The sequence below is a fragment of the Liolophura sinensis genome, chromosome 3, assembly GCF_032854445.1.
Source record: "Liolophura sinensis isolate JHLJ2023 chromosome 3, CUHK_Ljap_v2, whole genome shotgun sequence".
In the NCBI taxonomy this organism is placed as follows: Eukaryota; Metazoa; Mollusca; class Polyplacophora; order Chitonida; family Chitonidae; genus Liolophura; species Liolophura sinensis.
This window is the reverse complement of record NC_088297.1, coordinates 4,391,995-4,418,797: the sequence shown is the minus strand read 5'-3', so window position 1 is coordinate 4,418,797 and position 26,803 is coordinate 4,391,995. Positions and strand designations below refer to the sequence as shown.

General features: G+C 40.0%; 1 protein-coding gene across 7 annotated transcripts in view; it reads left to right on the top strand.

The window, feature by feature from the left end:
• The window catches only part of LOC135463702 (thyroglobulin-like), a 65,597-nt gene that overhangs the window by 25,588 nt on the left and 13,206 nt on the right, over window positions 1-26,803 (top strand). For 3 of the 7 annotated variants that reach the window (XM_064741096.1, XM_064741097.1, XM_064741098.1), the window contains one exon: window positions 24,648-24,710. In XM_064741096.1, coding sequence (XP_064597166.1) covers window positions 24,648-24,710 — 63 coding nt within the window. Of the gene's footprint in view, window positions 1-24,647; window positions 24,711-25,179; window positions 25,224-25,300; window positions 25,327-25,403; window positions 25,429-25,525; window positions 25,532-26,803 lie in introns of those variants that run through there. The other 4 variants (XM_064741099.1, XM_064741101.1, XM_064741100.1 and 1 more) reach the window with 4 other exon arrangements.

Genomic DNA, 26,803 nt, shown 5'->3' with positions numbered 1-26,803 from the left:
AGTGTGATATCTGATCAAATTATCCCTCTTTTTTAGCAGGCGGCTGCGGACAGGAAGCAGCCGTTAGTGGTAATGATTTGTGACTCGTGTTGACCCTTGTGGTGAAAGAGGATGTGTGAAGAGCACACTCTGTAGCCCCCAGAGCAGACCAATCAGTATGCATTGGTACCCTTATTCATATCATGCTGATATATGTACCTTTAACAGTACGATCAGGCGCCCCTGTGGCTCACTTGGTTAGCGTGCTAGCGCAGCGTAATGACCCGGGAGCCTCGCACCAATGCAGTCGCTGTGAGTTCAAGTCCAGCTCATGCTGGCTTCCTCTCCGGCAGTAAGTGGGAAGGTCTGCCAGCAACCTGCGGATGGTCGTGGGTTTCCCTTGGGCTCTGCCCGGTTACCTCCCACCATAATGCTGGCCGCCGTCATATTCTTGAGTACGGCGTAAACCACCAATCAAATAAATAAATAAATAAATAAATAACAGTGGTATCGTAACATTTAAAGTGCTGTAGCTTTGCCTGTGATACTTGCTGGATTAATGGTTGTAGCAGGTGCTCTCCTGATGGTGATCTGTATAGTCACTTAGGAATCATTGATTTTGTCAGATAGTGTGCAGGTACTTTCTGGTTTGTGGAAGAATCTGCAGCTAATGTTATGCTACACTTCATGTACTAGGCAAAATAACAGAGCTGTACAATCATACTGTAGGCATTGGTGCATCTGCTGTTATAGCACAGTTTATGTAACAAGTAAAATACCAGAGGAGCAGAGCTATAAATGAATAAGGTACTGATACATACAGTATACTGTAAACATTGGTGCTTCTGCTTAATTCTACATGTTCAAGATATGGCCAAATGATAGCAGAAAACTACAGCTTTTTATCATCTGATACTGTGTGTAATATACAAGAAAATCACCTGGACCATCAAACTGTGTGCAGACCTGGAAACACCTCACCCTCTGTGTACACGTACAGTGTAGTTCATGCTGATAACAGTGTTACCTGGTCCCCATGGTAACGCCATGTCACCTACGCGCGCCGCATGGTTCTTTGCCGAGAGTATTATCATTGTGTTATCTTCATTTGGACACTGTCTGATAATAATCCATTCAGGTGTAATGTGCTACAGGCACGATATTGCCTCGTTTGCCCTGGCCACTTTCAAAGTGCTTGGTGAATAATTGAGACTAGTAATGCAATTTGTAAGAAAGCTGATCTCATAATTTTATGTAGGGTTTACGCACAGAAATTTTTATAGCCACTCCTTGGAGCATGCTTGGACTTTCTCTTCATTCAAAGTTAAAGATACCTGTGCAATACAAGAATATAAGAGCAATTTACATATCCCCATGCATGGTGAGAGATTAGTTAATTTGTACCAATTTTCAACATAATATAAATGAGATGTAATGTCGTTTTTACATTGAAATAAATATAATTTCAACATAATTTTGTAAACATGTTTTTTTTAAGCACTTGTGGTAAATGCCCTATAAATTTCACTGGAAAATTTACTTTTTTTACAGGTAAATACATGTACATGTCAGAAAACATTACTTGTTGTTCTAAGCTTACATATTTTCCAGGATGTACCTTCAAAACAAACCTCAAAACCCTTTTTATTCTCCACATCTATAGAGATTACTGAATGAGGCAAAATTTACACCTTAGTCATGAAATTTTGGGTCATTTCTAAGTGTTTCTCAAACCCTAATCAAGGCCCCACCCTTCCTCTTTTCCAGTCTCCACAACCTTCCCCTTGGAAAATTTTAGGAAAAACCTCTAATAAGCAAAGTAGGCATCACTAAATAGACCGCTTAAAACTACTTGTAAGCACAAACATACTTTCATTTATTTTTTTTTTACATTTTTGTGAAGAAAGAAGGTGTTCAAACGTTTTTTATTCTAAGGTGGGCTTTATGGACCATACTATCAGAGATTAGGACCTCTCACGTCACAGAAAGTTTGTCCAGCTCTAATCATGACGCTGAATGTTGAAATAACTCCTTTATTCTATGAGTAAAAGTTTATACTGAAATAATGTGCCCAAAAATTTTTTCCTTCTGATGAGTATGGGGTGGAAAAAGGTTTCGTGATGTTCCTAGATATTGTCAGTATGGCTTATGAAACCCACCATAATATTCAAATATTTGAATGCCTTTCAACACTCTTTATAAAATCAGAAAAAATAAATGAAAGTAATTTTATGCATAGTTTTCAGTTGTCTGTATGATGAGCCTTACTTCATATTTTAGCTTTCTTTTACTTTAATCAAGGACAGATACTAGTTTTATGTACTTTGTTCTCTAATCTTACTTGTATGTACATTTAAGTCACCGGCATGCAAGTCACTGGCATGTAAGTCACTGGCATGTAAGTCACTGGCATGTGAGTCACTGGCATGTAAGTCACTGACCTGTAAGTCACCGACATGTAAGTCACCGGCATGTAAGTCACCGGCATGTAAGTCACCGACATGTAAGTCACTGGCATGTACATGTACCCTAATTCATCACATGAACATCTGAACGAGCAGCTGTCATGGCATTGTGCATGTGTATGCACATTTAAAATTTAATTTTGGATACATAACTACTTTGATCGGATTGGCTAATTTCAGGGTTTCACAAGCAGTATACATGTAATTTCATTACTAAACACAAAATAATGCCTTCAGAATATGCTTAAATAACACCTTGCAAACATGCGAAAAAGGTTGAAGAATTACAGTCAGTCCTCCCCTCAACCTACAATGTACCCACAGCAATTTTGTATATAGATATATATGTATATATGTATAGCTACTGTTCTCTGTAAATCTTTTGTATATCTGCAAATAATCAGTGCAACAAAGTCAAGCATATATAGGCTGAACAGAGAAAAACAAGTTTCTTTATTTGAAGGACAAAAAAGTAGCCAATTCTTTAGCCTTTAATGATTTGCGTACATGGTACGTCCAGTACAGCAGTCATGTGTTGAGACAGTTTTATACAGGTCTTTGTGTGGACCCACAGGTTTTTAGCATGCTCTGGTTTTCAGACACAATCGTCACGTACTTCTACAACATTCCTACAGCTTTCTTCACTTTAGACTCCGCTGAAGTGTGCGGGATATTTTTTTCTGACCCATTTTCTAAGCTTGGCTCAGTGCATAAAAGTTTACCATAGGCTGGAATGCCGGGGTTACACAAGTGTTACAGGTCATGTGAGCATCTTATCCTAGGTTTGTTTTCCAGGTTTAAAGAGTAAACCAATAAATCACAAGTCAGATTTCTAGACGAACAAGCATAATAACTGAAAATACCTATTCGTTATGCACGTTTTCGAACAGGGAAATTTCTAGATTCCCAGGTTTCCTTGACTGTTGAGACCTTTGTGGCAGTACATGTAAGTGATTGATGGTGCTGTTTGATGTGGTCTTGCATGAAATCTATTGGAGATGAATTGCCTTCCACCAGTATGCATATGTTTGGCCTACATGTACATGTATGATTGGAGAGTTCACCAGTTTCTCATCAAAGGTCAGAGGTTTACTCTGATGACTGGAGTTTTATCTACTCATAAACCTGACTGCTGTCAATCAGTAAGAATTTATTGATTTATTTAAAGAAGAAGAAAACTTAAATATCAAACAAATATCATTGAAAACAGTATGCATTTTCTAGCAGGTGCCATAAAAAAATGTACCTCAAGTTGATAAATTATAAATAAAGTCAGCGCCAAAATCTGCTGTGGGTGACTCCATTTTGCCTAAGAACTATCCTGAAGTTTTCTTTGTTAGGAGGAAAATTGCCATCAGAAACCCTGAAGTGTAGTTCGTACATTTCCGGTAGAACTCTTCTCCCCAAAAGGTAGCGAACAGTACACTTCGTTTTCTGCTTGACGATCGTGAAACCGGAATGTTGGGACGTAGGTTCCAAGTTTACACGAACAAGCTGACAGTTTTAACGAATCTCATTGGCTGAGAGGCAACACACCCCAGCATAAATTACAGGGTGTTGAAGATGGAGGAGGCCATGGACTCCGGGATTTTTGCCAACTTTGCGGTTTTCAGGCTTTAGGTTTAACAAGGAAAATCACAAAAATTATGCAGCAGGCAACACCAGATAGAAAAAAAATGTGTTCTTTCAGACTATAGTGTCCTGTTTTAAATTTTCTTCCCCTTTAATGACTGTTTTGTGCATTACTAAAGAATATTTCACTCATACATGTACAGTGACTGCCAGCCACAGTAGGAAACTGAGGGGGTTACCACCAACCATGCGCAGGTTACTGCAGACCTGGACTTGAACTCACAGAGATCGTGTTGGTAAGAGGCTAACCACTAGGTTACAGAGGGCCCCCAGAATTAATAAGAACTGGAAAAATTAAATGTATACAACACATACATGTACAGTCAGTTGTAAACTTGTACATGTACAGGGACTTCAAGTGAACTGTATGCTTGTTGTGGCAAACCTACAATGTACATGTTTCAAGCATGGCAAATTACTGGAGAAAGTGGGCGGGTGCAAAGGGCAGAAAAGTGACTGTTGTGTGTTTTGTGTTTAAAGAGGCTGGTAACCCATGTGGAGTTGTTTGCTCTCTATGTTCCGGCTTCCAAGGAGTAAGTCTAACCTATTACATGCTAAACTGCTTACTCATAGGCTCAGCCCCAATTTGATGTGGAAGAAATTATCTCAGGGGCAAAAAATAAAGTAAAGAGGTCTTGTAAGTTGATATGTGAACACTTGTACTAAAAAAAACATGCCCTTCTGTATCTGCTTAAAGTAAATACTATTTAGGTTGGAGTGTTTTGTGGACCCCATTGCTAAAGTCTACATGTACATGTAGTTAACTGGTCATTGTTGGCAGAGGTATTTAGCCCGCACTTCAGAAGTTGACAGAAGCCTCTCTGTAGAGAACAAAGGGAAGATTTCTGATGCTGTTTGTTGAGGGTTGAGCATGGTTTTGTAAGATGATTTCCTGAAATTCTAACGCAGCAGTGAACAAAGGAGAAGATGGATTTAGTTTGTGTGCACATGGCTGATGTTGATTTGCGAAGCTTTCTCCTGAATTTCTCAACGCACATGTATTTTTATACAGAGAGGCAACTTCATGTATACTGGAGTAGTTATGTAGTGGCAGATACATGTATTTGTGCATCGAACATAAATGTACACCATACATAGCACAATTCTTTTTACAGTCTAGCCCTACCTCATTGCTATAAACTGTCGGTAGGTGAGATCACATTGAGTTGCTTGGAGCACTCCATCAAACTTATGCTCTGAATGTTCCTACATGTATTTTTAGTGAATCCACATATTTTTTGGCTGTTGGCCTGCCTTGTTAAAAAGAAGACAGATGATAAACATCAAAACTCCGACTCAAAGTTTCCCTCTTCCACCATGTTTGACTTTGCTTTGAAGTCGGCACACCTACTCCTGGGCTGGCCCAGATAGCACTGTTGGTAGAGCGTCCGCTTCGGGAGTGGTAGATCCAGGATCATTCCTGGGTCAAGACTTTAGACTTCCTCACACCTGAGACGAGGAATTTGTGACTTCCTCGCTTGGCGTTCAGTATGAAGGGGATAGTGCAACGACTGGTTGACCTGTATCAGTATAATGACTGGGGCGGGGCGGCTTACTTGCCTTCGGTAAATCAGCAAAGCATCACTAGATAAAAGAGCGGTGGAAATCCATCCTGCAACAAGGAGGTACATTACATACACCCTAAGGATTCCTTTGTTGTCATATGACTGAAAATTTGTTGAGTATGACGTTAAACCCCAAGCACTCACTCACTCTACTCTAGGAAAACGTCAACCAAATTCTACACCTGGAACATACAGTATGTTTCAAATGTACGGCACAACCTACTGTAGCAGATATCTCTGATCATCATAGAGTTGTCATAGCGACAGGGCATAGAACAGTGTGGTGAAGTAGCAGTCAACAGTAGACGATGTGTGTCGTCAGGATAGAGGGGTATATAGAGAGCGGCAGAATTGGAGGTGTTCCTAGAGTAGATGTAGTCTACCTATGTCAAAACAAAACCAAACATGGCAGTGGAGGAGAACATGCAGCCGAAATGTTGATGTTTATCTTCGCGTTTCTTTCTAACAAGGTATCTAGGTCATTGACCAAACAATATGTGGGTTTTACTAAGAATACACGGAGGAACATTCAAAGCATAACTCTGATGGAGCGCTTCGGTGATCTCGCTTACTGCTTTGTTAAAGCATAGTGATGTGGTAGGGCTAGACTGTGAAGGCCAGCCCTAGAACTGTGCTACACTGCACAGTAAATACATGTCACCTACTGAACACAGGCTGTACATGTCAGAAAGCATTTTTTGCCTGGCCATGGTCAGCAGATGTCCTATAATGTTAAATCTATACATGGATGTGCATTAAGAGAACAGACTGAGTTTTTATTGATCATTGCACCTGTATGTATATATTGTTCTTTCTTATGGGTTATACATTGTATGTTTAACATGTACCCAGAAATATGTACTATTTGGAAGAATCAGTTGGCCTGGGGTGATAAACACCTCCCACTCCCCACATTGTCTCTATCATCCTCAACAGCATTAACAGAACATTTTGTCCAATTTTTTTTTTTTTTTTTTGTTACTTCCAGGAAGTCCAATTGTTATGCTTAGCTTGGCATAAGTAATCGTTATTTAAACACGCTACTATGACGATGTTATTGACGTTCTGTCACCCTCTCTTAGCTGACCTGCCAGTTACTCGTGCTCGCCAGGGCGCAAATTCCAGGCGCGAATACTCCCGTTAAGGGGGCATCATTGATTGAGGCAATGCTGCTTGATGCAACCTTGCAGAAACCAGTAGGATAATTTTATTAGGGGAACTTACGACAGGCTGTGAATGTGACCCTAATTTGTGGTGAATGAAGCACTTAGTGCAGGAGTCCCATGTGGCCTAAGGCAGCCAGATTGCTGTGAGTTATAGCACAAAATTCAATTGGATAAATTCCAAGCCCTGAAATCTCGGCAAGCACAATATCTTAATTAAGGTGTGTGCAGTGCTGGTCAAAGCCTTCCAGCTCAAAGGTTTCCAAGTTTTTGGAATTTCCAAAATACATGATGTTATTGAAACCAGTGATGTAGCTAATCATCATTCAATAGTCTGGTGACCTGTGACACAAAGTAATCGATGATGAAGTTAATGGTAGCTATGAAAACATGTACATGTATCATAGAAACCTGTCGTGGAAATGTACCTGACACTTTGTCTTGGTACAAGTACCCTAAAACTTTTGACCACGGACATAGTGCATGTCTTGGCATGTTACACGGGGATGATGATTTTCTGAACCGGACGTGGCCCAGTGTCACAGAGATGTCGCACATGTACAATAGTCACACATATAGGACAGTGGTAAGGTAATAGTGATGTACAAAATGTCTTACGACAAATGTACAAAGGAACAGCGTAATTATTCAGTTTGCTCTTCCGAGAGGCCGTCTATAACAGTAGAAGTGGAAACAATATGTACATTTGTCTTCCATTTGTCAAACATGAAAACACGAATACAGTATATCAGCTGAAATCATAAATTGCATGTAATAGACATTGTGTTTCCAATAAACTGCCTTCTTTATGTCCTCCCGGCGAATGAAACTCCGACAATGTACTTGCCACGACAGAGTGCTACTACCACAAGTGTGTGAAGGAATTCACCTGGTAGTGCGTGAATCTTCAACCTTTTTAACCACTAAAGCATTTTTTGTCGAAGTGCATTATGAAAATAATGCTAAAAAGGATTTGTTTGTATCACTTAAGATGCAAGCTTCATAAAATTGCATTAGGTATTTATCTACACAACATAGTTCTCTCCGAATGATGCAAATATTGGTGGCAGAGGCGGTTCTAAAGTTCGAACAATGAGGGTGTACGTGTACATATTCATTGGATTACAGATGTGAGGGAATGAGGCGTGGGTAGAACTACAGGTACAGTTTGGTTTATCTCACGGTCAGACGGACTCCAGGCACGAAAAAAGGTGGAATAAAATGCTGAGAATATTTAAGCACCTGAGAGACTACCAGGTTTTGCCAACTTGTCTCACCTGCTTGTTGAAAGTCATTTTGAAACAGAACAATTTTTTCATAGAAGTGAAAATGGATTATCCAAATACTTTATTCAAGGATATTTCGCTCATAGAACAGGCAGTTTTGTAGTTTGACAGTGGAAGCAGAAATAAGCCACGAGCATTTGATATGTAATGGATGAATTATCTCACAAGTGATGCACAGATTTTCACACGTCGATGTAGAGTAAGGTCAAAGGGCCTGTCATTATTGGTGGTATGAAAGTGGTTGGTAGCCGACTTTAACCTCCTGCGCTAAATTTTCTTTAATTTCATGGAGCATTTCAGCAATGATGCAGCTGTGCATGTACATGTACAACGTACATGTGAGTACGTGTATAACATACATGTAAGTACACGTACAACGTACATGTAAGTACACGTACAACATGCATGTAAGTACACGTACAACATACATGTAAGTCGGAGAAAGAATCCCATGTTATGTGATCAACAGTGAATTGCGTTAGTCACATTTTTCCCCATCTAATCATCATTACATAAATTGTACCATAATTGGTACAGCAGGTTGTTTTGTTGGTTAAAAAAAAAACAACAAATATAACTGTGAAGTAATGATAGATGATTTGCTGTATACACTGTATGCACGTAGAATTATTTGGTGTGGGCACAGACAAAGTAAAATTTCAAGTGCACGTCCAAAAAGCAGTGGAAAATAGGGTATTCAAATGTCATTCCTCAGCACTGTATATCTGACTGGAATTACTGTTATTTGTACAGGATGCTATTGCATTTTTAAACCAGCCCGGACAAAGTGGTGTAGAAGGAACACGTACTGTAGGCAGGCTTTTAGAGTGACCCACCCCATTATGTCGTTAACAGCAATACCTTCATCAATAACTCTGGACCATTTGGAAATTGGCCACTGATCGTGGACCACCTAGTGGATCGTAGTGGCTTTAACTCAGAAGCAACTCAAGCACAGAAATATTCTTCAGTGGGATTAGCCAAGCGTTTTACCTTGAACATGTACATGGGCAGGTACATGTATTAGTGAACTCTGGCCAATAATTAGATATCCATATGGATGGTTCCCCCCACCCCCCACCCCTAGGGGAAGCATACATGTACATGTAGATTCGGGCTGAGGAGTGCCTCACCTGTTTGTAATTTACCAGGTTTCAAGAAGGTGCCTGTCAGAGGTTGGCTAAAGGTGGGCAGTTCTGATTCAAGTGTAATTGCCCTGTGTGCATTTAGGTCCTCCCTTGGAGTATAGGAAGAGTGGGCGTTTTTATCACACAAGGAATCACTATCCTGGTTGAAGCAGGATGGGCAGTGAAAAGCCAGTCTTAGCCATTGGTATATTTGTATGCAGATTTTGTTACATGTATTTTGGCCTGCGAAAATAATATTATACATGTACATGACATATACCAACTCCCTGATATGAGCCACAGTGTGTTTTTGTTTGAAAAATAAATCCAGTAGATGCAGAAAATCTCTAGTTCACATCTTTTTCGTGCGGTTTTTGAATACATACATGTATTGTATTCCTTTGATTTTGTACAAGTGTACTTTTGACGGACTGTATACCATCAGCTCTTACATCACACATTGGCTGGTATTATGAGGATACCCCATGTAAACACGCATGGGTATACAGTTTACATACTTGTACTCTGCATTTACAAACACACACTGGTTCATTTGCGTAGATCTGGTTAAGAAGTTACTTGTAGGCGATGAGAATGGTGTTATCAGTAAACTTCGGTAATATCACATCTGAAGTGTGAATGTGACCTTGAAGTTTAGACCAGGATACAGTATGTGTCTACACCAAAAACTGGGGTAAATGACCCATTTCTTATCCTGGATTGCCCAATTGAAGCTAATTGGTTTCCTGCTGATCTTTGGCCTCACAGGGTAAGGCAACTGTTAATGTCCTCATCCCAGGCCCACCAGCCTTAATGGCTTCTCCAGCTGGCCAGGGCAAAAAGGTTCTCCCAAGGCCTTCCCCAATGGAGGGTTATCTTGAACCCCATGGAACAAGAGTTGCCCTCTTTTTTAGAAGTTACATAAGCAGAGTAACATCTTCTTTGAGTTCAGCATTGTTGCACACATGTACACTGAATACATTCACCCTGCCCTACTTTCAGAGCATTTCTTCAAAATTACCAGTACACCTGCGCATTGTACATGTCTAATACACATATATGTACATTGTTGTGGTAAGGACTTGTTACATGTATCAGTGTGTTACTGAATTCTTATTCTTGCACATGTGCAGTGTACTTCTGAGTGTTAATACATGGTACATGTACACTGTGTACCTGGCAGGACTCGAAAGAAAGACATTTTAGGGATTTCTCGTTTTACTCCTAGAGAATGCCATATGACCATATTACATGTAACTCCATATTACATGTAACTCCATATTCCAGAGATTGGAATTAAGTATCAAATGGATCATTGGCCCTAAGTTAAGAACAAACATTTCGAGTACATGTATGTAGGTGATGAAATTTTTGTGTCTTTTTTTTCTTCTAGGGAAAGTAAATGATGCACATGTGACGTGTGAATGGTTAGGGGTTGGGGGTTAGGTAACTGTGCTGATTGTCCAATCTGTTCCCTAGGTACAGGGTATGTTGAGAAGACAATTGAGATTGCAGTACTAATGGTGTATGTGTGACAGTTGTAGAGATTGATGAACCACACTCCACATCACAAAGACACTTGTTGTACAAGGAGCAATAGCTTTAGCGCGGCTATCATTACACTCTGCTGCCACAGCATTAATGTACTCAGCAGGCTCCTGAGGCACGTTCTTGGCGCAATGTCCCCGGCAAAGCGGCACCATCTGCTGTCTCCAGATCAATAAAATATCCGCTCGTTCCGAATGAAGACTCCTCTTGTGATACCGCAGTGACATTCCAATAGACCAGAGTGTGGCAAAGTTGTAGCAAAAAGATTCGTTCGATGCAACAGTTTGAGGGGTTGAATGGTTGGAGCCGTACTGGGAAAAGCGAGTGGAAGCGCTGATGGGAACACAAGACTGGTGTCAATAAAATTTCCCCAATCGCAATGTCCGAATCTTGAGCCTTGGCCCTGAAATCATATTTATTGCCAATCGCTAAGAAAGGAAATATTTCACTGTGATATTCATCGTCCTAGAGAGAAAAAATTGGTAGTAAAGAAATTCCATCAAATAATCATAAAGCAAGATGTGATTCACTTAGAACTAATAATGGTAGCTGTAAAAAAAGAGTGCATACACTTTAGGTCTGCATTGGGATAACCGGTTACAGCCTTCCACAGATACCCTAATTCATCAACCTTTTTGCATATAGAAGAGCAACTTTCATTGAAATTTTTGCAGATTTTTAGTTTGATTTTGGAGACTATACATATTAAGGTTTTCAGAATATGCTTGAATAAACACCTTGTAAACATGCAAAAAGGTTGAAGAATTACAGTACTGCTATGAACTTGGCAGAAGATTTGGGCCGGTGGTGATACGTGTTACTCCTTGGAATGAGGACCTTCTAGCAAACTTGTGCAGTGGATTTATATGTATACTGTATCTATGCAGGGGCTGTAGAATCCACTTCTTGCGAATGCAGGGGGCCTCCGTGGCTCAGTTGGTTAGCGCGCAAGCGCAGCGTAATGACCCAGTAGTCTCTCACCAATGCGGTCGCTGTGAGTTCAAGTCCAGCTCATGCTGGCTTCCTCTCCGGCCGTATGTGGGAAGGTCTGCCAACAACCTGCGGATGGTTGTGGGTTTCCCCCGGGCTGTGCCCGGTTCCCTCCCACCATAATGTTGGCTGCCGTCGTATAAGTGAAATATTCTTGAGTACGGCTTAAAACACCAATCAAATAAATAAAATCTTTCAAATGCAGACAATTTTGTTAGGCAAAAACACCGGGACCCATGCCTAATGTGAAGCTTAGCCCTAACCCCTCCGAACCAACTTTATTTAGTTTTGATTTATTTGAGATATTTTAATGGGATACATGTTGGATTTGTACTGTGATACATGTGTGTATCTACTGTAAACAATGTGTCTTGTAACTGTTAACGTTTTATTACCAGAGATGCTGGGATGGACTTTTGTGTTAACACTGTCCACTGGCTAGAATCACCATGGTCAATGGCTATTGTTAGTACATGTAACTATAGAAGCACTCTATTCGATTCTAGGACAATTATCATTGGCCGGTCCATGGTAACCTCTAATTGTTTCTTAACACCCAGTGAAAAAAAAGGCCCCAAATCCATTAGTGTGGCAGTTGTCATGGCAAAGCATGCTGATGGTAAGGAGCACTTGGCGGAATTTGATTGATTTATCATTTCATATTGTAATTAACTCGCTTTTCTGACCAGCTGACCAAGGTCTGTGCAGGTCTTTCATAATGGGCTAGGCCTGCTGGCACTGCCTTAATGTTAGCCCCGGGAGACTGGGTGTTGGAATTGAAGCCTCAGATAAGTGGGTGAGCTGTCTCTAATAACAGGCCCCCTTAGAATACCACCCCACCTAGGTGTACCGTTCCATAGAAAATCAGTGGATTTGGCCTTGTCCCAATTTTCCTCTAGGAGTAATTGGAGAAAATCAGGCCCGTACACTATATGGTAAATATCTACTCTTCCTGAATGTAGAGTTCCCAAATATTACTACCTTTTTTTTTTTTTTTTTGTGTGTGTGTGTGCATGCTTTTTTTTTTTTTGGTTTTTTTTTTTTGTCCCATCTTCCTTTCTTTCTTGGTAGCTTTACACTCACTTGGTCTAGTTATTAGAGGTACTGTAATTCTTCAAAGCCTTTTTGCAGGTTTGCAAGGTCTTTATTCAACCATATTCTGAAGGCATTTTTTCTGTGTTTAATGATAAAGTTATAAGCCCTAATACTGGCCGATTCTATCAATGTAGTTTTTTTTTCCAAAATCAAATTAAAAGTGTGCATAAGTTGCACTGAAAGTTGTTCTTTCCTATGTGAAAAGGGTGAGGAATTGGGTTACGTGCCTTACATTCGCTAGGGCAGACAAGGTATAGGTTCAAATCTGACCTTGGACAAGGAATTCCTTTGCTCTTGGTGGATGTGACGCCTCGGCGACAGTATGTGGTCAATAACACTTGGTTGGCCATTTATGAAATATAACATTTTGTTGAAGACCCCTTGCCTTCTGCCAGTATGGTATGCAAGACTGTCCCTCATGTGTTGGAAAGATCATCTGTAACTTGCCAAATGTCGGTGCTTCACACCAGCACTCCTGCTTCCTCCATCCATAAGTTGCACTGCCTTTGTATGAGTGAAAAATTTGTGTGTATGGTCAAAAGAAGGCTCCAAGTTTGTCAATAACTTGCCATTGGTTGGTGTTTTATACCAGCTCCCCACTTTACTCCACCCATGAGCCTGCGCAGTTTTTGAGTGTGGTTTTAAGCAACAATCGATCAAAATAAATAAACATGTTTACATATAGTTGCAGTGGTGCTTATAAAAAAACTTCATTTATTCAAAGTCATTGCAAAGACTTGAAAATGATCTGAAGCTGGCAAATAGCAGATTATGTGATGTAGCAATATATATATATGTGGATGTATATGTGTAGTTCTGTTTAAGTCATACATGTAGGTGACCATTGTTCTTGGATTCAGAGTAGATGTGTATGATCTCTGCACATGAATCACGTGTCCTTCATGCTTTAATAGGCTGTTCATTAGTTGTTATGGAATACTAAAATAAGCACAAATTAAGTAAAGTTTATAAAATCGCATTATTTCCGCATCAATAGTTTTTAGATGTTATAGGAATACTGATTAATGATAACTTAATTTTCAAATCTGAATGCCTGTGGACTTGTTTGCTTTGAGAAATGATCTCGTTACCAAATGGAGAATAATGACAGTAAATGTCATCTTTTTAGGAGTATGGTGAGAAAAGAATGTTATGAGGTAGTTTCCTTGTGTGAAAATCAATTTTTATGCTTTGTGGAAAGATGCAGAAAACTTAAATACAAATCTAATATCACTCTGATGAGATTATGTAGCTGATGTCCTGTCACTTTCTCTAGGAATTGAACAAAATGGCCCCCTGAACATTGTGCATGTGACTGAATTAAACATTATTAGGCAAAGGTTAATGGCTAACGGTATAAACTCTTTGGCAGCCGCAAACTCATTCTGATATGGATCGTGAATTTAGTTCCTGGCGTAGGGGCATGGTTACATGTAAGTCCGATTTTCATGCAGGTATAGAAACCAGGAGGCGCTTTGATTTTCATGCAGGTATACAAACCAGGAGGTGCTTTGATTTTCATGCAGGTATACAAACCAGGAGGCGCTTTGATTTACATGCAGGTATACAAACCAGGAGGTGCTTTGATTTACAAGCTGAAATAGCCAAACTTCCTCGTGGGCACCTGTCATGAACGCATCCTGCATTCTCTGCTGTTTTACTGGAGAGCTTGTGATCTTCCGCTTTACTTTACCAGCACAAATGCACTATATACTAGTGGTCATGAGCCAGTAGTAAAATGTGCAAAACTGTGCAAAGAAATGTGCATGTGTACACGGGCATACGCTTACATGCACATGTGTACACGGGCATACGCTTACATGCACATGTGTACACGGGCATACGCTTACATGCACATGTGTACACGGGCATACGCTTACATGCACATGTGTACACGGGCATACGCTTACATGCACATGTGTACACGGGCATACGCTTACATGCACATGTGTACACGGGCATACGCTTACATGCACATATGTACACGGGCATACGCTTACATGCACATGTGTACACGGGCATACGCTTACATACACATGTGTACACGGGCATACACTTACTTATACATGTGTACACAAGCTTACATGCACATGTGCACGGGCATATGCTTACATGCACATGTGTACTCGGGCATACGCTTACATGTACATGGGCATATGCTTACATGTACATATGTAAACAGGCATATGCTTACATGTACGTGTGTACACAGGCATACGCTTACATGCACATTTGTACACGGGCATATGTTTACATGTATATGGGCATATGCTTACATATACATGTGTACACAAGCATATGCTTACATGCACATGTGTACTCAGGCATACGCTTACATGTACATGGGCATATGCTTACATGTACATGTGTAAACAAGCACATGCTTACATGTACGTGTGTACACAGGCATATGCTTACATGTACATATGTACACAGGCATAGGCTTACATGCACATTTGTACACGGGCATATGTTTACATGTACATGGGCATATGCTTACATGTACATGTGTACACAAGCATATGCTTACATGTACATGTGTACACAGGCATACGCTTACATGCACATGTGTACACAGGCATACGCTTACATGCACATGTGTACACAGGCATACGCTTACATGCACATGTGTGCATGGGCATATGTTTACATGTACCAAAGGCTACTGGTATTCTTGAACCTTTTCTCATGTTGGCGAGATGTTTATTCAAGCATATTCTGAGGGCATGATTCTGTGTAGACTGATAAATTATACTTTTAGTGGAGCCCTAAAAGTGGCCAACCCAACTAATGTAGTTTTGTCTCCAAAATCAAATTAAAAATGTACATAAACAGCGCTGAAATTTGAGCAATTAGGGTAGACTTATTGTTTCACATTATGCATGTGAATAAACTCATGTAGTGTGTAAGTACTGGTTAAACCAGTTGTGTCACAGTAAGGCTTTTGAACTTTAGCATTTCTCTATTATTTAAAGAAGAAAAAAAAGCCAAGATAAGATTGCTAGATTTAGTAATGATGGGGAGGTATTTCGATTATCAATCTGCCTAAGGGTGACCTGTCTGTCTATTCGGATTGGGGATGTTCTCTAAATATCAACATGGATACCTCTCAGACGTTCCTGAAAGCTATTGGAGAGCCGATTTAGCAGAGCTTCCTGTTATGCCTTGTTAACCGATCCAAACCATGGCGTCAGGGAAGGAAGTCCTGTCGTAATGAGGCATTGTCAGTCTGATATCTCTCGAACCGCCACAGTTAAGACTGACTGTGGTCCTCCAAGCTTCTGGACAGATGAAGCCATGATTGTCAACCCGGGATTGCTGGCCTACGGGGAAACGTCTGTCCTTTCTGTCCACAAGGACAGTTTCACCTTCTGGATAATTGCCACTCTGCTTGTGTACCGGCATCGGCGTGATAATCGCCTACGTACAGAATGGAAAGATTTCTTACTGTTCTGCTTTTTGCGTCCACAAATTCCATTATTGTAGTTTTTATCTGTGACAGGAGAAAAGGCGTCATAAGAAATTGTTTTTCTCATCTTTTTCGCTGTTGGAAATTCATGGCCCTCGGGTGCCTTTGCAGTGTTGTTTTCACCTCACCGCTTTGGGTTGATATTTAGCTCTGGGAAATGTTTGTTTTCATTTTTTTTTCAGGTCTTTTATGAAATAGTTAAAACATATATGGCAGTTCGCACTCAGGTTATGAAACACTTTGCTTGTGGCTTTTTATTTGTTGTAATTGTCCTGTCTTGACAGTGTTAATGCTGGTTTAGTAAAGGAATACAATTCCATTGTCTTGTGCATGTAATTTGTTCTTATATATATACTTTATTCCTGCCAGGATTATGCAGAGAATTAAGTCACTGGCATTTTTATTCACTGTTATCTCTCTTCATTGTGGCTTTATGTCCTAATTCCAAATCAGTATATTCTTTGAGTATTCCCGTGAAAAATGTTTCACATTCATTATTTGGCAAAATCGGAAGGGTAGAGGCAGGTATAGTTTTTCCATTGTACAAAATCTACCAAGTGAGATGTTATTTTGACAATGCACAACTCTCCCTTCCCTGTTATTTGGAATAAGCATTAGAGGGTTCCATATACATGTAGTGAAAGATTACCATCAGATCAGCAAAATATACCGCGAATTTCCTGGACTGAGGTAACAGTTCAGAGACCAGTAAAAATACTCGCTGTAATGAGACTCGAACTCACAGTTAAGGGTGTCTAGTTGGTCTCAAAGTAATATTTCATTGTCAGAAATTCCATGTGTATTCATTTGTTGATCTACCTGTACATTTAGTTGAATGGTTTGGGCGCCCTTGCTAAGCAAACCTGTCCGTTTCAACACTTTTGTAAACGTACATAACACAAAAGTATGACAATTTCATCATTTTGGATCCTGAACTTTTTTGTTTCAAAACCAAAAGTACATGCAATATTTTATGACATTTATTGGCCTCTAAAATGATCTATTTTGGGGCAATATTTTTTGGCCATTTACCATAAGTAATGGCGAAGTTCCATTAGATATACAGTTGTACTTCACTATAACCATGAGGTGCTGAGACTACATGATTACCCAGGCTGCCAGGGAGGCTATTTCACTTGTGTTGGTCTGTTGACAGGGCCTGTCAGGGGTGGGGACAAAGGCTGACCCTGAATGTTTGTATGAGTGGAGCCGGCCTTACCCTAAATATGTGCTTCTCTATTGAATACATCTAAAAAGTCATGTGAGAGGCAGGTGCCCCAATTTGTCCATGTAGTAAACAAATACAGGTCATACATGTATGTTCTAGCTATTTGAAACTGTCATGTGTACTAAAATTTTTCATTCCTGATAGGAATGGTGTTGCCTATTGTGGGTTTTTTTTTTTTTTTGAAATCATTTCATGAATGTACATGTACACACGCAAGCAGCCTGCAGGGGAACACCATATCCAACTTCAGATTTTTGATTGGGAATTTGGATGATATTCTTTCTCATTTTCAATGAAATGTAGTTCGAATACAGTCTGGGGAAATGATATTGGCATGTTTAACAAGGAGGTTTAAGGAATTATGCTGTAGATTATCTGAGACAAAAGTTCGGCATGGAAAAATAATACTTTCAGCGCTAAAACTTATGTTTCTGTGATAAGAAACTAAGTAAGTAAAATTCTTCTATGTGGGCGTATAAGATGAATTAATCCGTCAGAATCAAAGAAAATGTGTCTCTTGAAAAAGGTTCAACTTTAGGTGAGATACTGTATATGGCCCCTGTTTACAAGCATATCTATACACATGTTTGTGTAGCTCTCAACCTAGGTTGGCCTACCCACAAGGGAGAAGAGAACCGGATGTACTCAAGATTGTGACTGCTTCAATATACATGTACACTGTACATGTGTGGCTGAGGTTAGCACCAGCCTGACACAATCCAGGAGCCCCCCCCCCGACTAATGCAGTCGCTGTGGGTTCAAGTCCAGCTCATGCTAGCTTCCACTGTGACCATATGTGGGAAGGTCTTTCAGCAACCTGCTGACGGTTGTGGGTTTCCCCGGGGCTATGCCCGGTTTCCTCCCACCATAATGCTGGCTGCCATTGTATAAGTGAAAGATTCGTGAGTACGACGTAAAACACCAATCAAACACCAATAAATAAATAAATATAAGCGAAAACTTCTTCAAATAAATAAATACACTGTAGATGAAGGATTGGTTTATATTGAGGTTAATTGGCATAATAGATCTGATTATGATGTACATGCCTAAATACCTTGCCAAGGACCATGTATTCCCAAGGGAATCAGTGGTGTTGAACTTTAATCATTCACTGAAGTGAAAGAAAGGGTTATACTGTGTCCTTCAGTATGGTTATTATCAGGAACTCTGTTGTTTGTTTCACTAGCCAAAGATAACCATTTCACATTTGAAGATAGCAAGCAGCATTTGTGTATTTGGTCTTCGCTGCAAACTTTGTTCTGTTTGACCCTTTGAATTTATGTCAGCAGCTTTGTTTGAATAATAGGTACATTTAAACAAAATCCGATCACAGCCCTCCCTACCTTGATGATTTAAAACTTAGATGGGTTTCCCCTCTGAGTCTGGATGTTCAAATCCAGTTGGATGTCAAGAAATAAGCAGCAGGACAATGCCCTTCACCAAATAGTGTTTTGATAGGGAACAGCTGTGTGGTACACTACAAAGCTGCCTTATAAATCACAGTGTAACTTTTCAAATACATGTAACATGAATAGCTGGAGGATTTGCCAAATTTTTGCACCAACTAAAAAATGATTTCTCGGCTTGTACTCTGGCATGGATCCAGTTTTGAATCAGGAGGTTTGAGAACAAGAGGAATATGTACCTGCGATCAGAAAAATTAATATGTGGTGTGAGTGCTGCTAGAATGTATTCTGTTATTGTTCTGTTATTGTACTGTTAACTGTACATGTATATTCTGTCGCTTCGGCGTAAAGATTCTATTAGATTAACAAGATATTCTGTTGAGTATAACACAGTATTGTGTTATGATAACAGAATACATTCTAACAACTCTCAGACTTTCTGTTAAAATTAATGGATCATATTTTTTGCGGTTGACATAATGTGGTAGTTTACTCTCGGCACTTCAATATCTCCCACCCTTACCTGTATGACCCTGGCTGCTGTTTAAGTGGATAATTCTGTAGTGGTTCTAAATGCCAATCAGATAGATGTAGTGTACATGTACATACAGCTAAGTAAAGGAATATCTGTGTCTTTTGGGGGCTGAGACCAGCTTATGTTAGGAAATACAGTTCCATGATTGATCGTAGCTTCTGGCATACATGTCGGTGAATTTTGATGAGCAGATCTGTGGTCGGCACTGCTGGAGGACATGGACCAGGCTACAGCCTGTTTTTACACTCATTGCCAGTTCTTGGGTGCATAGATTTCTGATCGGAATGTGACATAAATATTTACATTCACACACCAAAAGGTCTTGCGGTGCAGGAGATGTTTTACAATATGTTTTTACCCATATCCTGTCATTATCACATACACATGTACACTTGTGCTTGTAGTGTACAGGTATATCTTCAATGTACACCCTTTGTTTATGGGTCAGAATTGTTAGCATTTTTTTGATCCTATATTAGCAGATGATGTAGAGTTGAACTCTGTAGATAGTGTCAGAGTCCTGATACCTATTTCTCTTTTATAGATTCTATCTGTATGCTTTCTAGGAAGATAGTACTCTTACTGGATCATTGCCAATCCCTTGCGCTATTTACTGTTTACTGGTATTGCTCCCTTTAACCTCTCAACTCATACCTCTGAACCCCATCCTGGCTTCCCCCTACCCTCCTTCTCCTCCCCCACCCCTTCCTCTCCTCAAGCTGCCCTGCCCCCTTCCTCTCTGTGGCTTTACCCATCCTCTAATTTGTTTTCCACAATAATACTGCAGGTTATCAGCTAGGCTAACTTTTCCCAGAGAAATGAGTACAGGTGTCTAATAATAGCAGAGCAGGACTAGATGTATACAGTGTTACAGCTGTGTGTATAAATGTACATCCAGCTTTATATTATTGTGTAACATTGACATCCAATATACAATTATTGTGAACATTTAGCTGGGAAGCATTGACAGTCTAATTCTGACATACAATGTGCAAAGTTAGTGTGAACTTTGATCTTAATTACTCGATCAAAGTATGCTGTTTGTAGAAATTGGGTGAAACTGCAAGAGAAAACCTTCTAATCTACCCTTTCAAAGACAAAAAGAAATCCACCTGTTACATACGTGCTCATTCGTCAACCTGATTGTTCCATGATTGTTCCATGATTGTTCAAACTGAACTTCATACCATGGAACTGTTCATCCCTGTATTATATGCCAAAATACAGTCCTAAATCACCAAATCATGCAGATTTTTCCTAATTTCTTAACCTCATGTTGTCAAAATTGTCTCTTTCTTGGGATACCCAGGCGTGGACGCATGTGAAGTACATACTGTATGTGTTGTGTCTGTCCATGTGTCTGTTTGGTCAGATCCCCTCCTCAGGCTCTCATTATTAAGTGGTTGCTGTGATGAGGGATATGTTACCACAAGTAAACCTGATTACCCTGGGGATGAGGTGGATTATTGTTAAATGGTCCCACACAAGGAGGCTAGGGTTAAGGATTGGTCAGCCATTAACTACAGGATTCTGCTTCCCAGCTGGGGAGCTTATGCTGACCAAGTCAGGGGCCGTCTCTCAAGTTCAAAGACCAGAACTTGTACATGAGCTAAAAGAAAGACAAAAGGCGCATGGAATACTATTGATTGAGTATTGAACGTTCCTCACAAGAACTACATGCTTCTTTACGGAAGGAATACTGGGATTTCAAAGCATTCAATTTAAAAACTTGATTTGAGGTGCCTGTATATTACATATGGTCCCTGCTGTTCTTGGATTGCCTCTGGCAGAGATCAAAGGGATTTCCTAAAGCCCTCTCACATTAAGCCTACCTCCCTCCCTCACTCAATGGCTGCTAATAGTTCTTAATCACCCTAAAGGCAAGAGGCATTTGATACCCTTGCTGAGAATGTATCCAGTCAATGTATACATGTACTAGAAGTTATACTAACTTTACAACCAAAACTTTGTTGTAGCAACTGGCTTAGGATTATGTCTATCTCTGAAGAGGTGATACAAAATCTGCTGATGTCCCTAAAAATGTACGTGATTGGTCATGCTGTCAGCAGTAGTATTCTTGTTAGTGCCTTATTCACTGTGCTTCCTCTCTGGCCGTAGGTTTGTGGGAAGGTTTGCAAGCAACCTGCAGATAGATGTGGATTTAGTCCCGGGGCCTGTCCCATTTTCACCCACCATAATGCTGGCCGCCGTCATATAAGTGAAATGTTCTTGAGTACGGCATAAAACACCAATCAGATCAGTAAATACCCAGTGTACAATTAGTAGAAAAATAGGAAATCAGATATTTCGTAAGTTGTCATTGTAAACATTGTATAGCTCCATGTCATCATTTACTCTTTTCTTCTTTCTTTCTTTTTTTTTCTTTTTTTTTTCACAATGCAAAGGTCTTAAGTAAACAACAATAAATCCGAATGATGCAAAGGTCAAACTGTGTATAAAATAGAAAAGTGTACACATGTTTATCATAATAAAAAGAAAGTATGTCAACACGTGCATCAGTATTATTTTACTAACTCCTTCATTTTTATGTGGGTGGGTATTAAGACACTTGGCTAAGCTCAAACACACCTAAATCCAAGTAACCTTGATATGCATGTACACAACTTAAAACTGTCCGAGCAAACACATGGCCATTCCTCTTGGTTTGAAATGTTTGACAGGCCTGTTATTGCTGTACATACTCTATCTGATTTATGACTGAGACCTTCCCATACAAAGTCATCTGATACATGTAGACCATAAACACCCTTCAGTCTGCAGATCCCAGAACTTGGGTGGGGTAAATGCTTTCTTTGCTTCTCACAGAGTTGTTTTTGAGCTTGCCTAGTGGAGAGCAGCAGGATTTGTGTGAAAGAGCCAAGAACTGATTGGTTGGAAGTTTAAAGTCTTCTGATTGGTTGGAAGTTTAAAGTCTTCATGGTCATGTGACTGTTAAAGAGTGAGCTGTAACTGCTAAGACAATCCAGTTTCTTTCACCTCTAAACCAGACTACCAGCATATACGCGCACAGTGTATATGACAGATAATAGGTTGAAGCACCAGTCAATCAATTATTCATGTAAGGTGTGCTTCGGTGAATGCATCAAGACGATGGAAATAAAATATTAGAGTTTATATTTTGGGGCTTCAGAAATTTGAATTTTAACCCCCTTAATTATGAATGGCACCTTTAGACAGATGTGTGAAGTTGTAAGTTCCAGTTTCAAAAAATGAAACACTCCAATGAGGTTTTAAATTTGGACTTACACATACATATGTATATACGTGTACAGGTTTGCAAGTCAGAAATGACATTTTTAGTCTGAAATGACACTCTCTTTAGAGATTCTGCAAATCTGTTTTCCTGCATCTAAATGTATGATGTTAAACCCTAAGCACTCACTCACTCACTCACTCCTGCATGTACAAGTATGATGTTAAACCCTAAACACTCACTCACTCACTCACTCACTCACTCACTCCTGCATGTGCAAGTATGATGTTAAACCCTAAGCACTCGCTCACTCACTCACTCCTGCATGTACAAGTATGATGTTAAACCCTAAGCACTCGCTCACTCACTCACTCCTGCATGTACAAGTATGATGTTAAACCCTAAGCACTCGCTCACTCACTCACTCCTGCATGTACAAGTATGATGTTAAACCCTAAGCACTCACTCACTCACTCAGTCACTCACTCACTCCTGCATGTGCAAGTATGATGTTAAACCCTAAGCACTCACTCACTCACTCCTGCATGTACAAGTATGATGTTAAACCCTAAGCACTCACTCACTCACTCAGTCACTCACTCAATCCTGCATGTGCAAGTATGATGTTAAACCCTAAGCACTCACTCACTCAATCCTGCATGTACAAGTATGATGTTAAACCCTAAACACTTGTTCGCTCACTCACTCACTCACTCACTCACTCACTCCTGCATGTACAAGTATGATGTTAAACCCTAAACACTCACTCACACATGTACACTGGGTCTAGAGTCACATGTGTGGACAGGAGTTAGCTGATTATTCCCCAGTGGCCTGTCACACAGCCTGCCCTAGATAGCCAGAATGTGTGCCATGGTAAATATGTACTAGGTTAGCATAGACCACAGTATACAAGGGTACAGTGTACATGTGGTGCACCAGTGTTTGGAGATTTGTCTCAATATTCCTGTAATTACAGGCACATTGTTGCACATGGAAAATTATTTCTGTACCGTTCACATCACAGTGGGAGGTACACTTACAGTACATGTATACTCAGAGCTGAAAATTACACTGTATATATATATGTTGATGGCTGTGTAAATTCACTACATACATTTGTATACTAGAGTTTGCTAAGTTCAGAATACACCTAGATTGATCCTAACTTGGTGAATTAATATTTGCTTCATTTTGATCACAAAGTTACATTATAAATAAATAATAAAACACAGAGACCATGTTTACCAAAACTTCATGAATTTTTTGCACGGAGTCATGACCTTACCATACGGCACTTAATAATCTCAATTTAGTGAAGTGTAGATTTTTTTTTTTTTTTTCGGGAAGGGTGGGCAGTTTAATACGTGTATTTCCAATAAGTCACGGGGTTTGCAATCTGACCAGTTGTGTTACCAGAAGAATTACCAGCTGTTAACTTCCTATCCATGTCTTCAATGTGTACATTTTGTAATGTGAGAAAACTTGTTCAATCAGTGTACATACAAGATGTGGTGCAGTGCTGAAAATGGAAACCATGAATAAATAATCAAAAAGAAAAAGTAAAGAAGTGCTCCCGTTTCTACATGTGGTGTGTCGGAAGTAGGTACATTGTGTGTACCATTGGGAGGAGTCCTCTTCCTTGGTGAATGGGTGGAGAAATTTGACCAGGGGTCTGAGTGATAGTAATTAGACCATAAAGTAGAAGGGCTGGAGGTGGTGAGTGGGTGGGGTAGATGGAATCCCTGGGGGGGGGGGGGGGGAATCAGTCAGCAGGGCAGGGTTTAGATTCCTATCACTGCTGTTTCACCCAGCCACAGATGTCTTCACATGCCCTGCACCATTTTTTCCCTCTTCCATTTCTGTTTTTTTTCTGGCTGTCTCAGATTGTGGATTTTGCCCATGTGGCTCTAATTTGACCTGTCTGTTTTTGTTTTTGCAGGAGAGGAATAAAGCTCACAAGCATCATCATCATGATGACGATACCATCGACATCGATGACCCGGTAAGTTCAACATCCACTTTACCTACCCTAGTTTACTGTACTTGTATGTGGACCTCACAAGCATCATCATTATGATGACGAACCATCGACATCGATGACCCTGTAAGTTCAGCATCCACTTTACTTACCCTAGTTTACTGTACTTGTATGTGGACCTCACAAGCATCATCATTATGATGACGATACCATCGACATCGATGACCCTGTAAGTTCAACATTCACTTTACCTACCCTAGTTTACTGTACTTGTATGTGGACCTCACAAGCATCATCATTATGATGACGAACCATCGACATCGATGACCCTGTAAGTTCAGCATCCACTTTACTTACCCTAGTTTACTGTACTTGTATGTGGACCTCACAAGCATCATCATTATGATGACGATACCATCGACATCGATGACCCTGTAAGTTCAGCATCCACTTTACTTACCCTAGTTTACTGTACTTGTATGTGGACCTCACAAGCATCATCATTATGATGACGATACCATCGACATCGATGACCCTGTAAGTTCAGCATCCAATTTACTTACCCTAGTTTACTGTACTTGTATGTGGACCTCACAAGCATCATCATTATGATGACGATACCATCGACATCGATGACCCGGTAAGTTCAACATTCACTTTACCTACCCTAGTTTACTGTACTTGTATGTGGACCTCACAAGCATCATCATTATGATGACGATACCATCGACATCGATGACCCATTAAGTTCAACATTCACTTTACTTACCCTAGTTTACTGTACTTGTATGTGGACCTCACAAGCATCATCATCATGATGACGATACCATCAACATCGATGACCCCATAAGCTCGAAATCCACTTTTATTTCCGCTTGTTTACCATACACATATGTACTACCCCATTTCTTAATGGTTTCACCTGGTGTTTATCTGCTTAAACTAAAATATGGCTCAGTTGGTTACCGCACTAGCACAGCGTAATGGCCTAGGAGTCTCTCCCCAATGCGGTCGCTGTGAGTTCAAGTCCAGCTCATGCTGGCTTCCTCTCCGGCCGTAAGTGGGAAGGCCTGCCAGCACCCTGTGAATGGTCGTGGGTTTCCACCCTCCATAATGTTGGCCGCCGTCGTATAAGTGAAATATTCTCGAGTACGGCACAATAAAACACCACTCAGTCAATCAATCATTCATCATATCATACTTCTACATAAAGCTGAATACAATCTTACTGCTAAAACATTTTTTTTTTCAAAACACATACATATACACGTACATTGTATCCTGAATTTCAGTAGTCCTTGTACCTGTACATCATCTGTCGTAGAAATTCACACAAATATGGACGCTGGAAAGAAACGGCTAATTACTGGTTATTTTTTTTTGCTTTTGTCTTGCCTTAATCCCTTGAGTCAGTTTAGAAGCTTTCGTTTTAATTGTGATTGCAAGACAAGAAATGGTGATCTTCAAAAAGCAATAATATCAGGGTTTATTTTAAGGCTGAAGACAGGGTATTTTATTGGCTGTCAGGGTACATGTACATCGTTACGTGTTGCAGCTAATTATACACCTGGTGCCTTGTTTACAACTATGCCTATCTGTGCTGTCTAACGTTCATTGCATAATGCTGGCCGCTGTAATATAAGTGAAATATTCTTGAGAGCGGTGTAAAACACTTAACAGATACTTAACAGATAAATAAATAAATTAACGCTCATTGAAGAGCTCTTGTCTTTCCGCCTTAATATCGTGTGTGTACATGTACATCATATTTGGGAATGTCTGTCAGCATCAAGTCAAGGATTTCCCCAGGGTATGTCGCTAAAACTGACTGCTTTTTTAGAGGTGTGAAAAATTGTTGAGTGTGACATGCATCAAACAACTTTGAATCATTCGATCAATCAATACAACATTCAAAGTTTCACTTATCGGTGAGATTTCGACATGTAATTTTTGTTTATTTATTTATTGATTTATTTATTTATTTATTTTTAAAGGAATAAATAAGTGTTTTAAACCATACTCATCAATATTTCACTTACATGATGGAGGCCAGCGTTGTAGTGGTAGGAAATCCACAGCCATCTGCAGGTTGCTGACAGACCTGCCCATGTTGTAAT